This window comes from Geotrypetes seraphini, chromosome 4, assembly GCF_902459505.1.
Source record: "Geotrypetes seraphini chromosome 4, aGeoSer1.1, whole genome shotgun sequence".
Lineage (NCBI taxonomy): Eukaryota > Metazoa > Chordata > Amphibia > Gymnophiona > Dermophiidae > Geotrypetes > Geotrypetes seraphini.
In genome coordinates this window covers 2734317-2752600 of record NC_047087.1, presented here as the reverse complement: position 1 = coordinate 2752600, position 18284 = coordinate 2734317, and the positions used below count along the sequence as shown (strand labels likewise).

Sequence of the window (18284 nt, the reverse complement as noted above, 5' to 3'; positions counted from 1 at the left end):
CTACTCTTCTCATCTCATCCCAAGCCAACTTCTCTCCTGCACTCTGCTCTCCCTGACCCCTCTCACCCTTTCTGGCCTCCCCAACCATTTCTCCTCTTTTCCTTGCCCTTTTTCTTCTCTGCACTTCATTTCTCTGTGTACTTGATGCCTCTTGTGTTTTTCTCAACAGAAGGATGCCTTACAAAAGGAACTTGCCATGCTGAAGCATAGATGCATAGTGCTTAGCCAGGAGGTGAGTGGTCCTGTGGGTATATGTATGCTGATGAAGTCCCAAATCAATTAGTTTTTCATTCAACACATAATTAAGCTCTGGAATTCATAGCTGAGGATTAGAAAGAGTTTGATAAGTTCCTGGAGGAAATGCTCATAAAACCATTTAAAGACAGATTTAGAGAAAGCCACTGCTCTTTCTTGGGGGCTAAGCAACATGGAATATATCTTCTTTTGGGGGATTCTGTTCCTATTTGTGTCCTGGATTGGCTACTGGGTTAGATTACCTTTGGTCTGATACAGTAACCCAAGATGTTTCTTATGTTCTTAATATGTGTAAGTGTGTTTATACATACACAAACCGAAATCTACCTATATTAATAACCAGTTTGGTTGTCTGCATTATATGGATAAGGGGGGGGGGGTTCCAATTTGGAACCCATTCTCTGTAGTGGTTGAAGGTACAGTACACATTCCTGAAAGCTTACAATCTAAGGGGTCCTTTTACTAAGATGACCTAACGATTAGCATGAACGAAATGCCATGTTCCCATTAGCTTAGAACATAAGAACATAAGTAATGCCTCTGCTGGGTCAGACCAGAGGTCCATCATGCCCAGCAGTCTGCTCACGCGGTGGCCCATCAGGTCCAGGACCTGTATAGTAATACTCTATCTATACCCTTCTATCCCCTTTTCCTTCAGGAAATCATCCAATCCCTTCTTGAACCCCAAAACCGTACTCTGTCCTATCATGCCCTCTGGAAGCGCATTCCAGGTGTCCACCACCCTCTGGATGAAGAAGAACTTCCTAGCATTGGTTCTGAATCTGTCCCCTTTTAATTTTTCCAAATGCTCTCTCGTTCTTGTAGTTTTCGAAAGTTTGATGAATCTGTCCCTCTACACTTTCTCTATGCCCTTTATGATCTTGTAAGTCTCTATCAGATCCCCTCTAAGTCTCCACTTCTCCAGGGAAAAGAGCCCCAGTTTCTCCAATCTTTCAGTGTATGAAAGGTTTTCCATACCTTTTATCAAGAATGTTGCTCTCTTCTGAACCCTCTCGAGTATCGCCATATCCTTCTTTAGGTACAGCGACCAATATTGGACGCAGTACTCCAGATGCGGGCGCACCATCGCCCGATACAACAGCAGGATAACTTCTTTCATTCTGGTTGTAATACCCTTCTTGATTATACCTAGCATTCTATTCGATTTCTTAGCGGCCACTGCGCACTGTGCCAACGGTTTCATTGTCTTGTCCACTATTACCCCCAAGTCCCTTTCTTGGGGACTCTCACTCAATGACAGCCCTCCCATTGTGTAGCTGTACCTTAGGTTTCTGTTTCCTACGTGCAAGACTTTACATTTCTCTACATTAAACTTCATCTGCCATCTCGTCGCCCACTCCGCTAGTTTGTTCAGGTCCCTTTGTAAATCTTCGCAGTCTTCTATAGTCCTAGCCCCATTAAATAGTTTGGTGTCAACTGCAAATTTTATTACAACACAACTTCGTCCCTGTTTCTAGATCATTTATAAATACATTGAATAGTAGCGGTCCAAGCACCGACCCCTGCGGAATACCACTCATGATCCTCCTCCAGTCCGAGTAGTGGCCCTTCACTCCTACCCTCTGCTTCCTACCTGCCAACCAATTCTTGATCCATCTGTGTACGTCTCCTTCCACTCCATGGTTCTTCAGTTTCTGAAGTAGGCGTTCATGGGGTACCTTGTCAAAGGCTTTTTGGAAGTCCAAGTATACGATGTCTATGGGGTCCCCTTTGCCCATCCGTTTGTTAATTCCTTCCAAGAAGTGCAATAAGTTCATCAGGCACGATCTTCCCTTGGAGAAGCCATGCTGGCTTGTTATTATAAATTTATTCCTTTCTAGATGCACCTCGATGCTATCTTTTATCGGTGCTTCCGCCATTTTCCCTGGAACCGAGGTCAGACTTACCGGTTTGTAGTTCCCCGGGTCACCTCTCGATCCCTTTTTAAAGATGGGCGTAACATTGGCTATCTTCCAATCCTCCGGGATCACGCCTGGTTTCAGGGATAGATTGCAGACTTGCTGTAGTAGTTCCGCTATTTCCTCCTTTAGTTCTTTCAGTACCCTAGGGTGGATTCTGTCCGGGCCCGGTAATTTGTCAGTTTTTCATTTTTCTATCTGCCTGTGTACGTCTTCGAGGCTTACTTCCAATTTTTCTGCTTGGTCGCTTTTGAAGATTTGTTCAGGTTCCAGTATATTAGATGTGTTCTCTTTTGTAAATTGTTTCTGACGAAAAGAACATGTTTAATCTTTCCGCCACTTCTTTCTCCTCCTTCACCACTCCCTTCCTGTCTCCGTCATTCAGCGGTCCCACCTCCTCCTTAGCCGGCTGCTTCCCTTTAACATATCTGAAGAACGGTTTGAAATTTTGTGCTTCCCTGGTTAGCCTCTCTTCATATTTTCTTTTTGCTTTTCTAACCACGAGGTGACATTCTTTTTGATACTTCCTGTGTTCTTTCCAGTTCTCCTTGGTTTTGCAGTTTTTCCATTTCTTGAAAGAATTCTTCTTATCACCTATCGCTTTCTTCACTTCTTTAGTTATCCACACCGGGTCTTTTGTTCGGCTCTTTTTGCACCCTTTTCTGACTCTGGGGATATACAGATTTTACGCCTCGCTCACCGTGTCCTTGAATAAAGACCAGGCTTGCTCTACAGTCTGCCATTTCTTTGAGCTGTTCCTAAGTTTCTTCCTTACCATTACCCTCATCACTTCGTAGTTTCCTTTCTTGAAGTTAAAAGTTGTTGCTGTGGTTCTCTTTCTCTTCAGTATTCCTACTTCAACTTTATCATATTGTGATCGCTGTTTCCCAACAGTCCCACTACTTCCACTTCCTTTGCAAGTCATCTTAGCCCATTTAGGATTAGATCCAGAGTGGCATTCCCTCTCGTCGGTTCTCTGACAAGCTGATCAATGAAGCAGTCCTGTATAGCCTCCAAGAATCTGGTCTCCCTAGCGCATTTTGAGTTTCCAAGACTCCAGTCTATTCCGGGATAGTTGAAGTCTCCCATAATAATCGTGTTACCGCTTTTGCATTCTCATTTCATCTCGGCTTCCATTTCTTCATCGGTAGCTTTGGTTTGCCCAGGTGGATGATAGTACAGGCCCAATTTAATCTCGGGCCCTTTCCTTCCCGGTATTTTAACCCATAGTGATTCCAATTTGTTGGTCGTTGCTGCTGTGTCCACTCTGGTTGAGTGTATGCTTTCTTTTTTGTATAGGGCTATTCCTCCTCCTTTTTGACCTGACCTGTCCTCGCGATAGAGTTTGTACCCCGGCAGTGCCATGTTTCTGAGACCCCAATGATGCCTAGGTTCTCAGTTTTGGCTATGACTTCTAATTCCCCCTTTTATTCCTTGCATTAGTATATATCAATTTAAGTCCTGGTATATTTTTGTCTTCGTTTCCTTTCCCTGTGCTACAATCCTCTTATCCTCCTCTTCTGGGTCAGTCAACTCCTGTGTTTTGCCCGTTGTGAGCTTCATGGCATTTAGCATGCACTTATCATTAGCTACCTTGGTAAAAAGACCCTTTTGTTTGCAGGGAGATTTGAACCCTGGCCTCCCTGGTTCCCAGCACACTGCTTTAATCACTGAGCTGTTCAAAAGCCCCGCAGCGAAATGTCTTCCTTTTTTACTTTGATCCACAGCACAGCATGTTCAAGGCTCAGCCTTCAGATCACGTATTGTAGTAGCCCAGAGAGAGGAGCAAGTGGGAAACTATCTTAGCCCAACAGAGAGGGTTCAGTGAGACTGTGGTTTTTACTTATACTGTATGAGCTGAAAGTCAGAACTACTACTACTACCGGAAGACTGGAAAATAGCAAATGTCACGCCCATCTTCAAGAAAGGCTCAAGGGGAGACCCAGGAAACTACAGGCCGGTGAGCTTAACCTCGGTCCCGGGAAAGATGATGGAAGCGCTGATTAAAGACAGCATCTGGGAACACATCGAAAACACTGGGCAGCTAAAGCCGAGCCAGCATGGCTTCTGCAAGGGCAGGTCATGCCTCACAAACTTACTATACTTCTTTGATGGGGTAAACAGCCAGGTGGATAAAGGGGAATCTATAGACATCATTTACCTTGACTTCCAAAAAGCCTTCGACAAGGTACCACACGAAAGACTCCTAAGGAAGCTATGGAACCACGGGGTGAAAGGGGAGGTCCATCGATGGATCAAAAACTGGCTGGAGGACAGGAAACAAAGGTTTGGAATAAAGGGCCATTACTCATAATGGCAATGGGTCACGAGCGGAGTTCCGCAGGGGTTGGTGCTGGGACCGCTCCTGTTCAATATATTTATTAACGACCTGGAGGCAGGAACAAAATGTGAGGTTATTAAATTTGCGGATAACACCAAACTATACAGCAGGGTTGATAACACGGAGGACTGCGTAGCAAATGAGCTTCAACATAGGGAAATGCAAGGTCATGCATGTAGGGAAAAAGAACCCGATGTTCACTTACAAAATGGGGGGTTCACCGCTAGGAGTGAGTAACCTTGAAAGAGACCTGGGAGTGATGGTAGACACATCATTGAAGGCGTCAGCGCAGTGCGCCACAGCCTCAAGGAAGGCGAACAGAATGTTGGGAATCATTAAGAAGGGTATCACGACCAGGACGAAGGAAGTCATCCTGCCACTGTATCGTGCAATGGTGCGCCCGCATCTGGAATACTGTGTCCGGTACTAGTCGCCGTACCTCAAGAAGGACATGGCGGTACTTGAGAGAGTCCAGAGAAGAGCAACTAAGCTAATAAAGGGTATGGAGGACCTCTCATATACTGACAGACTGAAAAAGCTGGGGCTTTTCTCCCTGGAGAAGCGGAGACTTAGAGGAGACATGATAGAAACCTTCAAGATCATGAAGGGCATAGAAAGAGTAGACATGGACAGATTTTTCAAATTATGGGGAACCACAAGCACAAGGGGGCACTCAGAGAAATTGAAAGGGGGTAGGTTTAGAACAAATGCAAGGAAGTTCTTTTTCACCCAGAGGGTGGTGGATACATGGAACGCGCTACCGGAGGATATGATAAGCAGGAGCACGCTACAAGGCTTCAAAGAAGGTTTGGATAGGTACCTGGAGGACAAAGGGATTGAGGGGTACAGATAGGAGTAGAGGTAGGTTATAGGGATAGGATTAGAGGTAGGTTATAGGGATAGGTTTAGAGGCATTTACAAAATTAGACAGGGACACTGTTCAGGCAATTAGGCCTGATGGGCCGCCGCGGGAGCGGACCACTGGGCAAGATGGACCTGTGGTCTGCCTCAGCGGAGGCAACTTCTTATGTTCTTATTTCTATAGCGCTACTAGACATACGCAGCACTGTACATCAAAACATAGACACAATCCCTGCTCAAAAGAGCTTACAATCTAGTCAAGACAAATTGGACAAGAAGGTGCTCAGGTGGGGGAATTACAGAGGAAATGATATTGGTGCTTAGAGGTGGGATGGAGTTTGGATTTGAAGACTGCCAGAGACGGAGCTCTCTGAGGACAGAGGACACTACGGAGGAGGGGCCTGAACACTATGCTGATCGGACATTGGTCAGCCTTGAGCCCTCAGGGATTCAGCCTCTGTGGAGAATCCCTTGATGGTCCGACACTGGCAAAGCTCATAACTATGTCAGACTTGGCATAAAGATGAGGAGGAAGAGCCTGCAGTCTACAGTCAGGGCCTTCACTAAATCCCCTGAAGGCCCTGAATCTCAGCCTGCTCCTTGTGACTCTGAGCAGGTCATTTATCTCAAAATTGTCTCAGGTACCACAGTTAGATTGCAAGCCTGCCAGGACAGAGAGGGAAAATACCTGATTTCTATTCAATGTATTGTAAATTGCTTTGGGAGAATTTTGTTATGAAAAAGCACTTACCATATATATTCAAATATAAACCGAGATTTTTGAGTCAAAAAAATGGGGGTCTCAGTTTATATTCAGGCCAGTCCCACTCGCCCACTTCCCGTACCTGTTGCAGGCCTCCACCAGACATGCCATAAGACTTGGTGGTACAGCGATGGGCTGGGACAGGAGGGATCTCTCCTGACAACTCTCACTCGCTCCTGCCTCTCTGATTAGTAAAAAGCAACAATTTAACAAGTTTCAAGTTTATTTAAAATTTCTTATACTGCCCAATCAAGCCTTGTAGGCGGTGTACAAAAACACCAAAACAATGCACCAAATAAAATACAATTTAAACAGAAACAGACCAGGGGCAATGACAATTTTTAAAGACATTGGCGAACGGGAACAAAAGGAAAGAAGGGTTAGAACTACAATTGATAGAGAGAAAGAGAACAAACAAGGGAAAAATGGGAAAGGGAGGGGGAACAGAAGGTAAAACCTTTATCCCAGGCCAAGCAGGCAGCATATTCTCTACATGTGGGTGACGTCATCCACGGAGCCCCGAAGCGGACAGCTTTTCAAGCAAACTTTATTGAAGATTTCAAGTTTGCTGGTGCTGCACCACGCATGTGTGTGCCTTCCTGCTCCACTAGAGGGCGCATCCCCTCCTCATGGTCTTCAGTTCTTAGTTTTCCGCAGAGCCAGAAAGCCCTGTCTCTCTTCTCTGCGTTCTTCTAAGTGCCTTTCTAGCACCGCGGCTTCTTTATTTTGTTCGGGAGTCGCTGTGCGTTTGTTGATTGATCGTGTATTTTCTTTGTTTCAAAAAAAAAAAAAACATGGACTTTTTGTTGTGTTTCTGCTGGTTTTCCACCAGCAGGCCCTTCTTGGGCCTCAGCCATGCTGCTAGGCCTCGTTTGGCTGCAGCTGTGTTTTCTTCTTCCCTGGCCTCTCTCTGGGTTCACCTCGTGTGAGCAGAATGGCCGGGACCCTTTTCCCTTCATTGGAATCGGGCTGACTTAGCATTAGAGAATGACACGGGGAAAAAAATCTGTTCCCGTCACTGCACCGTCCCCGGCCCACCATCCTCTGCACCGCCGATCCCTTCACCGCCCCGTCACCGTTACCGCCATCCTTTTCACCACCCCGTCACCGCCACTGCCATCTCATTCATCGCCCCGTCACTGTCTAGCACCCATCTTCTTCCCTCCGCTCCCCCATAGTCTGGCATCTGTCTTCTTCCCTTCCAGCGTCTTCTCCCCACTCTGCCTTCCACATTTCCTTTCAGGGTCTGTTCCTCTCTACCCTCTTTCAATGTCTGTTCTATTCCTTTCCACCACCACCCTTCCCTCCCTCCTTTACCATCTGTTCCTTTCTACCACCCTTCTTTCATATCTTCTATCAGTCCCCCCACCATCACTAGCAGTCTCTCTTCTCCCTTACCATGAGCGAATAGAACTTCTGAAAATTGTATTACTGAGGCATTATTTCTAGTACGCCTTTTTTTCCAGATGGATAATGACATCAATTTTATAATTCTTACTGTCTGCTCTGATTTCATTCATAATTTGGTTTGTGTTTTGTACCTGAGGATTCCATGAGGCATTTAACCTTTTCCTGTCTCTTCTGTGATTTCAAGTTGATTCCTTCAATAATGGAGTCTCAAGGCAGTAGCAGTTTTCTATTTTGGGCTCTTTTGACATTGTTTAAAGGATTTCTTGTACATTTGGTGCTGGTCTTCTTTGATGAGGTCACTTCAGAATCTATTTCCAAGGAAGAGAAACTTTTTCCCTTTCACCCCCTCCTTCCTTGTGTGAGCCGGAACACGCGGTCCCCGCAAGCAAGTAATTTTATATCATTTTCATTCTATTCATTCATAGAAATTAAAGTCTAGATAATACCAGTCACATAACAAAACATGATTTTACAAAAATAATTCCCTGCACAGTCAAGCCTGCAAGGATTACTAGATGTCTTTCAGCAGCTCCCCTCCCTCCCTTCCCCTTACCTTTGTGGCCAAGTCAAAATGATCTACCAACAATAAAATTTTAAAAACACAAAGCACGCTGTATGCAGAGAAAATGTTAATTATCATTTATATTCCGCGGATTTTCAAAGAGGTCAAGGCAGATGACTTTATGCAATGTCACCTCAATAACAACTATACAAAAATAGACAAATATTCCCCCTCCCTTTTTACTAAACTGCGATAGCGGTTTTTAGCGCAGGGAGCTGCGCTGAATGCCCCACGCTGCTCTCGACGCTCATAGGCTCCCTGCGCTAAAAACCGCTATTGCGTTTTAGTAAAAGGGGGCCATAGTGCAAAATATAGACAGCAGATATAAATTCTCAAAACGGACACATTTTGATCACTAAGTTGAAAATAAAATCATTTTTCCTACCTTTTTGTCTGGTGATTTCATGAGTCTCTGATCCTTCTTCTTTCTTCTCCTGCCCCCCCCCCTCTTTCTTTCTCTCTCCCCCTGGCTCCCCTCTTTATTTCTGCCTTTCTTTCTCTCTCCCCCTGGCCCCCCTCTTTATTTCTGCCTTTCTTTCTCTCTCCCCCTGGCCTCCCTCTTTATTTCTCTCTCCCCCCTGGCCCTCCTCTTTCTTTCTGCCTTTCTTTCTCTCCCCCTTGACCCCCTCTTTATTTCTGCCTTTCTTTCTCTCTTCCCTTGGCCTCCCTCTTTATTTCTCTCTCCCCCCTGGCCCTCCTCTTTCTTTCTGCCTTTCTTTCTCCCCCTGACCCCTCTTTATTTCTGCCTTTCTTTCTCTCTCCCCCTGGCCCCCCCTCTTTATTTTTTTCCTTTCTTTCTCTCTCCCCCTAGCCCCCACAAAGCCATCGTGCCAATTTCTCCACTTCCACGATTCTTTCCCTACCCTCACCCCCAAGCCAGCAGCCGATTTCTCCCTGCTCCTTCCCCGATGTCCTGATGTCCTGAACTTCATCGGGCAGCAGCAGCATTCACAATTCACTGCTGTTGCCCACTTCAGGCCTTCCTCTCTGTCGGGTCCTGTCTTCATGAAAACAGGAAGTAGGCAGGACCCGGCAGAGAACAAGGCCTGAAGCCGGCAACAGCAGCGAATTGTAAACGCTGCTGCTGCCCGAAGAAGGTAATGGAGCACCGAGGCAGACCGCTTCTCCCCCCTCCCAGCCGAACCCCCGCTGACCCTCCTATCTCCCCCCCGTGAACCTTTCCAACCTTCCCAGCGAGAGCAGAAAACCTCCTTCGCGGCTTTCTCCTCCCTCTGCCGCGTCACTGATGACATCATCAGTGATGCGGCAGAGGGAGGAGAAAGCCGACGCAACTGGAGGGAGGTTTGCTGCTTTCGCTGGGAGGGTCGGAAAGGTTCACTTGGGGGGGGAGAGATAGGAGGGTCAGCGGGGGTTCGGCTGGGAGGGGGAAGAAGCGGTCTGCCTCGGTGCTCCAAGGCCTGGCGCCATTACCTTTTTCGCCCCTCCCACCCCCCCTTGGTACGCTACTGCTCTCCAGCTCTCCTTAGTTTGCCGGTTTTCTTTTTCGGCGACCGGCATGCTTTCAAAGAGCCGCGCATGCGCGGCTGCTCAAAGTTCAATCTTCTACTCTGCTGCAACTTCCTGTTTCCGGTTGGGTCAGAGCAGAAGATTGAATACTGAGCAGCCGCGCGTGTGCGGCTCTTTTGAAAGCGTTCCGGTCGCCGAAAAAGAAAGCCGGCAAACTAAGGTGAGGTGGAGAGAAGAAGCTGGTTAAACGATCGAGCCAACATGCGGGTGGGCGGGTGGGGGCTGCGGGGACCGCACCATCCTTTATGCCTCACTGCGGTGACAAGACCATTCACCGCTCTACGGGGAGGTGATGGCCTTGTCCCCGTCCCCGCAGAGGCTGCTAATTTTCATTCCCCGTTTTTGGCGGGTTACCCACGGCTAAACTCAGTAGCCGCGGGTAAACCGTCACCGTGTCATTCTCTACTTAGCATCGATCCACGGTAAGTCTTTCTTTCTTTCTAGGTGCGTTACCTCAGTAACGCCACCGGCTGAGTTTCAGGCATTCCAGGCATCGAGTGCAGTCGTGCCAGCCTCTACGAGACCTTTGTGCCCCTTGGTTGACTGTGGCCTTGTGCCTCGATGTTGACTGAGGCTTGGTACCACAACGTCGCTGGGGCTTTATACCTCAACGTCGGCTGAGGCCTCGGCGTCGACTGTGGTTTTGTGCCCTGGTATCGACGGGGGCTTAGTGCCTCGACGTTGCTTGGGGCTCTGTGGCTCAACGTCTCCGGCTCCTGTTCGAGAGGGTTCCCCGCTTTCTCTTAGGTTCATTCCGGGCAGACGTGCCGGAATCTTGTAGTACGGAATTTGGTCTCCTGGAGGAGACTCTCTCCCTGCTCTGGCTCTATTGCTCCCGCCATGCGTCGTCTCGCTTGGCGCAGAGTGTGGCTGGGGATCCTAACCTTCAGGATCATCTCGCCACTTTTACTTGCGTGAGTACTGCGCTTCTTGAGGCCTCTCTTGCGGCGGCCATTAACCGCCTCTCAGAACGCGACCGGTCCTTCACCTATCTGGACGCCTTCAGCTGAATCCCTTCTGCCTTGGCGGTTTGGACTCCCTCTCTGGAGGGGCCCTCCGGATACCTTTCCTGTGTTCTCTCGGCCTCCTTTGCAGCGGCCGCAATAGCTGCAGCAGCGCCGGGTTACGGTCCAGCCGCCGGCTTTGGCGACTCCTGGCCTTCTTTTTGACTATTCTCGCATAGCCTCCGGGCTGCTCTCCTTCTGGGGATTCCTCCCCTCCCTTCGGGAGGGGTGTCTCCTTCGTGTCTACGCACATGGGATATAGCCTCGCCTCTGTCGGTTGGGCGTTCCCATCATCCTGGTCCTGGTCCTTCGTGACTCTCACTAGTTTCTAGTCCGGGAGCGGTTCAGCGCCTCTGTCCGTCCCAGTCTCGGGAGTCCGTCGGGGAAGACCTGAACCCAGTTTGTCTGCGCTCCTTCTTGTCTCAGCCTCAGGGGGAGGCCCTTGTTCGTTTATGCCGGAAGGTGGCCCCTCTGTCCTCAGTCCGCCTCCGGCCTTTTCTGCCTCTGCCTCGGCAGGCCACCCGTCTGCGCCTGAGTCAGCTGGTGTCTCAGCGGTCTTCGGTCTCAGCCGAGCGGATGATGATCCTTTTGGGACCATGGGTCTCCACGGTTCATGTCCCACCATTCGCCTGGTTTTATCTTCATGTTCCCCACTGGACCCGAGCGTCTCAGTGGTGGCAGGATCGGGATCCCGCTTCCCAGCACATTGCAGTGCCTCCCTCCTTGAAACGCTTGCTTCGTTGGTGGGCCACCTCTTCGTACCCCCGCATCAGAAGGTTCTGACGATGGACTCTTCTGCATAGGCTTAGGGGCGCACCTCGACGGCCTTTGGACTCAGGGTGTTTGGTCGATTGCGGACCGTCACTGCCGCATCAACCTGCTGGAGCTCCGGGCCATTTACAATGCCATGGTGGATTTTCGTTCTTGGTTGCAGGATTGCGGGGTCCTGGTGCATAGAGACATCCAGGTGGCGATATATTCTGTGACCAAGCAAGGGGGTACAGGTTCCCTGTCACTTTGCAGGGAAGCCCTTCGTCATTGGCAGAGGGCGTTACACCACAACCTCTTTCTTCGGGCGGTGTATTTCCAGGGCGAGCAGCATTGTCTGGTGGACACATTGAGTCGCCTTTTTCGGCCGCATGAATGGTCGCTCCATTCTCAGACTCTGTGGCAGCTGGTTGTTCGGTGGGAGACTCCACAGGTAGTTCTGTTCACTTCGCCCCTCACTCACTGGTTGCCTCGATACTGCTCGAGGATGTTCTCCCAGGTTTGCCTCGAGGCGGATGCTTTCCTTCTCGATTGGATGGGCAGGTTCCTCTATGCGTTCCCTCCCTTTCCTCTGATTCTCAGGTCTTTGGTACACCTCCTGTCGGTCTGCGCCACCATGATCTTGATGGCTCCTCTGTGGCCCCAGCAGCCGTGGTTCTCCCTGCTCTTCCAGCTCAGTGTCAGGAAGCCTCTGCTTCTACCTGTGTTTCCTTCTCTGCTGTCTCAGTGTTGAGGTTTTCTGTTGCATCCCAATCTGCAGTCTCTACACTTATCAGCTTGGTTCCTCGCCATGTGCCTCCCTCCTTCTGTTTCTCTCAGTCGGTGGGGATGTTCTCGAGGCCTCACGGATTTACTGCGTGGCATGCTGAGCACCGCATGGATCCGCTCTCTGCCTCCTTGCCTTCAGTGCTGGATTATATGTTCCACTTGTCTCGGTCTGGTCTCAAATCGACATCTATTCGAGTCCACCTCTGTGCGATTGCTGCCTTTCATCGGCCGCTTGATGGGAAGTTGCTCTCCGTCCATCCGACGGTTTCCCGCTTTATGAAGGGTCTCTTCAATGTTCATCCTCCGCTCCAGCCCCCTCCAGTGGTTTGGGATCTTAGTGTGGTCCTGGCTCAATTGGTGAAATCCTCCGTTTGAACCCATTGATAAAGCTCTTTTGATATACTTCACCTGGCAGGTGGTATTCCTGGTTGGTCTCACGTCTGCTTGCAGAGTCAGTGAGCTGCAAGCTCTGGTTGCGGACCCATCTTTTACTGTATTTCATCATGACACGGTGGTCTTGCGTACTCATCCCAAGTTCTTGCCCAAGGTGGTTTCGGACTTTCATCTCAATCATTCCATTGTTCTTCCGGTCTTTTTTCCGAAGCCCCACTCGCCTCCTGGCGAGGGCCGCTTCACACTCTTGATTGTATGAGGGCGTTAGCCTTTTACCTGCGTCCTACTGAGCCTCATTGAACTGCTCCTCAACTGTTCATCTCTTTTGATCCTCGTCGGTTGGGTCACCCTGTTTCCAAGCGCACCTTATCCAACTGGTTGGCTGCTTGTATTTCCTTCTGCTACGCTCAGGCTGGTCTCTCACTGCAAGATCGGGTCATGGGGCATTATGTTCAAGTGATGGCGGCGTCTGTCGTTTTCCTCAGAGCCATGCCTATTGAGGAGCTCTGCAAGGCTGCCACTTGGTCTTCAGTTCATACCTTCACCTCTCACTACTGTTTGGATGTTTTTCCAGGCGCGACGGCCAGTTTGGCCAGTCGGGGTTGCGTAATCTGTTTTCATAATTGCCAACTTTCCCTCCATCCCTTTTTGGTTAGCTTGGAGGTCACTCACATGTAGAGAATATGCTGCCTGCTTGTCCTGGGATAAAGCACAGTTACTTACCGTAACAGGTGTTATCCAGGGATAGCAGGCAGATATTCTTGCAACCCTCCCACCTCCCCGAGGTTGGCTTCTTTGCTATCTATCTGAACTGAAGACCATGAGGAGGGGATGTGCCCTCTAGTGGAGCAGGAAGGCACACACATGCGTGGTGCAGCACCAGCAAACTTGAAATCTTCAATCAAGTTTGCTTGAAAAGCTGTCCGCGTCGAGGCTCCGTGGATGACGTCACCCACATGTAGAGAATATCTGCCTGCTGTCCCTGGATAACTGTGCTTTCTTGAATCTAAGTCGTCCTTAGAGGATAAATAAATATTCAAAAGCAGAGGGGAAAGGGGACCATCTCTTAACTGTTTAGTGTACAGCATAGAGAATGACATGGTAACAGAATTTGTCCCCGTGTATAACTATAGGAAACCATCTCCATGTCATTCTTTAAGGAGAGAGAGAAGAAAGAGTATGAATGGGCAGAACCACTGACCCTCAAACCTTGCATGAAAGAATGTTGGTGTAAAAGAACTGAGGTTGAGATTGTCACTAAAGAAGGTAATAATTGTAGATGTTGAGCAGGGGCTGTCTCAGATGTGTTTAGTGCCACATATATCTCGTAGGAGTGACATAAATGACCCTTGACCAACTAATACGACAACGACTACTTATCATTTCTGCTAGCAATATCTTTCTGCTGAATAAGGCACAAGAGCCAGATTGTGTTGGATAAAATAGTCCTGTAATTCTTATGTTCATTATAGCTACCGCTGATGGATGATAATTACTAGAAGAAGCAGCATCTAGTTATATTCGCAAGCCACAATATCTTAAAGCATCAATGAAATTTAGATTAATAGAATTGTAACATTGGTCAGTATTGACATACAGCTTTGTGGACATCCCTCTCCCTTCAAACTCCCAACAGTGTTGACCATGTTACTTCTTACAGGTGGAGACTTTGCAGAATTCCCTGGTGGCTGCAAGATCAGATAGCCATAGACTTCACCAGGAAAGTGAGCTGGTTGTTTCCAATGTTAATCAGTGGGTGCAAGAGCAAAAGTGAGTAGACAGTAGAACTCTGGTGCCCATCCACACACATTAGCTCCCAACTGTCCAGCTTCTCCTCCCTTAGTCCCCTACGTGCCTGCATTGGCCACCTTCCTGGTAGTCTCTCCCCTCCCCCTCCCCAAGACAACTGCTGATCACCCACCTGAATCAATAGTATAATAATGGGTGATTCAACTACCACTAATAACAAATCTACCCTCTTCCACTGGAGGGAAGGATATAGCCCCAAGAACCTGAAAACAAACAAAAGACTTCAGAATAAGCAAGGACTCTACTGCTGCAGAGCTTATAATTAGCTTGCAGTAGGTCAATTACTGGTCAGAAAAAAGCCTCCATTTTCTAAAAAACAACAAAATCAAAAACTTGAGACGTTCTTCCCTCATAGTAGGTGAAAAAAAAAATCAATGCAATGCAATGTCTGATATAAGAAAAATAAGGACAGCATAAGAGACAACTTTCTAAAACTGTACTGCCCCCCAAAAAGTCTCTTATCTGATGGTTGCTCAGTTGCTGTAGTTCTAATCCAAAGAAGAGTGATGTCTCTTGTACTGTTCTTATTTTAAACTATAATTACAATAACAATATAAAAATCACCAAATTCCCCCTCACACCAAAGCGAGAAGGTTCAGGCTAAAGTCAAAACATATTTGATATAGTTAAAGACAAAACACAAATTATTACAAAGCCCTACAAAAAGAACAAAGAAATAATAACTATCCCCAAGCCCCCCTTCCCTTCATCACAGAGTTTTATGAAATGCTGTAACCTTACCATATTTATATGCATCAAACAGATATGATCCAATTTCACCAGAACCAAGTCTAGAAAGAGATTCATAACCTGTCTCTAATGGCGTGCCAGAACTAAGCTGCCACAAAAAAGGATGTTGCAAATTTATGTGTTCGTTTAGGGACCCCCGGAGGTCTAAGATGTAAGAGACAAATGTCAATTTGCTGAGGGTAAGAAATACCCAGTATTTCTCCCAATGTTTGTAACAGCTGGGTCCAGAATGGGTTTATCAAGGGGCACATCCACCAGGTATGTACAAATGTATCTCAGTGACCACAATTCTCCAGCATGAGTCAGAATAACCAGGGAATATCTTAGATAGGCATACCTCCCCAATGGCTTAGGAGGCACCTACATGTGGTTGACACATCTTTGTCCTAGGAGAAAGTGGATTTACTTACCTGTAAAGGGGGTTCTCCATGGACAGCAGGATAAATCAACCACACAACTCGCCCACCTCCCCTAGTCAGAATCTTTGTCAAAGCTTGAGATTGCCTGGGCTTCCCCAGCAGGGAGACTTATTACACATACTCAGTGGGATCTTAAAAAAACCAAGAGATCTCTATTGGAGAGAAAACCCATCAGATGACGTCACCTACATGTGGCTGACTTATCCTGCTGTCCACAGAGAACCACTATTACAAGTGAGTAACTCTACTTTCTAAGCGCAGCTACTATGCAGTGTCCTGTGCTGAAGCTTCCTTGGGTTTTGTGTGCAGCTGTTGTGTAGTACCTTTCCTGAATCTGCCTTATATGCTAAACACAGCCTTCCTCTGGGCTAAATCCATCCTGTTTATATTGTTTTGAAAGTGTGGTCTCAAGAGTTGTACACAATATTCTTAATGAGGTCTCACCAGAGTCTTATACAGGGGCATCAATATCTCCTTTTTCCTACTGGCCATACCTCTTCCTAGCTTCCTGCATTGCATTTTCAACCTGGCCACCTTAAGATCAAAATATATTATCACACCCAAGTCCCGCTCTTCACTCATGTACATAAGTTCTTAATGCTCTAAACTGAATCTTTCCTTTGGGTTTTTGCAGCCCAAATGCATGGTCTTGCATTTGTAAGCATTAAATTTTAGCTGCCAAATTTCAGACCATTCTTCAAGCTTCGCCAGATTATTTTTCATGTTATTCACCCCATCTAGGTTATCTACTATATTGCAGATTTTGGTATCATCCACAAAGAGGCGAATCTTACCTGACAGTCCTTCGGTAATATCGCTTACAAAAATATTATAAAAAGAGCAGGCCCAAGAACCGAACCTTGAGGCATACCACTGGTAATCTGCAACAAAATATTGTCTCCCATCCTATGATTTTTCAATTTTCTCAGGAGAAATTTGTTGAAAGGTTTCTGAAAATCTAGATTCAGTGTATCAACTGGCTCATCTTTATCCACATCTTCAAAGAAATCAAGCAAATAGTGAGGCAAGACCTCCCTTGACTGAACCCATGCTGACCTGTCCCATTAAACCAGATTTGTCTATGTGATCTCTTTAAAAAAAATCTTTATTGAGTTTTTAACGCTAACAAAAATGCAATACAATATCTATACAAATAATAGTAATCATATATGCACTTATAATCAATCAGAATCCATACAACATTAAAAAAAAAAACCCACCCAACCAACAATTTCATAAGGGAATAGAACCATACAAAAGAAATAACCCCCTCTTGCTCTCCCTCCCCCTGGGTGTGTGTGTATTATACCAACAGAAATAAAGGAAAAGACAACTATAATGAATCCATAAAAGATATCAATGAGCCCCAAATTAACTTGAATCTCTTAGTATGCCCCAGCATATCCGCATTCATCTTCTCATACCTATAACTTAAGCATAAATTGCCCACCAAAAAGTAAAGCTAAGGCGATTCCAGTTCTTCCAATTGCGAGTAATCATTTGCATGGCTATCCCGATCATAATAAGGAAAAGCCGACCTTTATATCTGTGCAATGAGGGCTTCAGATGTAATATCATCCCCATATGACTTCCTCATATGTCAATGGAATTGATGACTCAAGTATAGCATTTTTTTAAAAATAATCTTTATTCATTTTCAATCTTTTAACAAGTGTACAAATATGACCATAAATAATATTGAAAACATCACTTATAAATCTATCAAGAAAAACATAAATTGTATATTTAAACCCATATCCTACCCCACTTCCCCATTATTATTAAAATGAGCAATATAAAAAAGAACCCTTACCCCTCTCTATTATTTATGGTGTATAATTCAATAGAAAAACTGGTGTTTAAACATCACAAAAAGATGTCAATGGCACACATATTTTAATAAAAGTCTTATAATTTCCATTTTGTACAGCTAATGATCTTTCCATTTTAAACATGTGACATAATGAGTTCCACCAAAAGTTGAAATTAAGTCTACTACAATCCTTCCAGTTGTTGGTGATATGTTGAATAGCGACTCCAGTCATGATTAATAAAAGTTTATTATTAGATGAAGATATCTGACTCTTTTTTCTCATGTAGGTTCCAAATAATATCGTATCATAAGTAGTGCTACATGATTCTCCAGTAAACAATTTACTTGATCCCAGATTGAATTCCAAAAGGCTAAGATACAGGGACAATAAAACAAAAGATGATCTAAAGTCCCTACATCAAGATTACAATGCCAGCATCTATTAGACTTTGAATTATTCAACCTCTGTAATCTAACTGGAGTCCAAAATGCTCTGTGTAAAAGAAAAAACCATGTTTGTCTCATAGATGCAGACATTGTACATCTCATCCTCCAAGACCAAATTTGTGGCCATTGAGAAGCTGAAATATGATGCTTAATCTCAATGCTCCAAATATCCCTGAGACCGTTTTTAGGTTTTTTTTAACCAAATCATTAATAGTTTTATACCACTGCACAGCCTGGTGACCCAGAAAGTCTGATACCTGAAAGCATGATAATTCCAATCTATATTGAGTAGTAAGACTTTTCCATTCAGGGAACCCTGCCTGAATGGCCTGCTTCAATTGCAACCATCGAAAATATTGTGATTTATTGAGCCCAAATTTATGTTGCAATTGTGTAAAATCAAGCAGTTTACCATTTAAAATAACATCATTTAAAGTCCGTATTCCTGCAATTATCCAATGCTTCCAGATGATCT

The 18284-nt window shown here is 46.1% G+C and overlaps 1 protein-coding gene across 2 annotated transcripts in view; it reads left to right on the top strand.

The window, feature by feature from the left end:
* The window catches only part of PMFBP1 (polyamine modulated factor 1 binding protein 1), a 561980-nt gene that overhangs the window by 518112 nt on the left and 25584 nt on the right, over positions 1 to 18284 (top strand). For both annotated transcript variants that reach the window (XM_033943674.1, XM_033943673.1), the window contains 2 exons: positions 170 to 232; positions 14232 to 14341. In XM_033943674.1, the coding sequence (XP_033799565.1) occupies positions 170 to 232; positions 14232 to 14341 (173 nt within the window). The remainder of the gene's footprint in view (positions 1 to 169; positions 233 to 14231; positions 14342 to 18284) is intronic.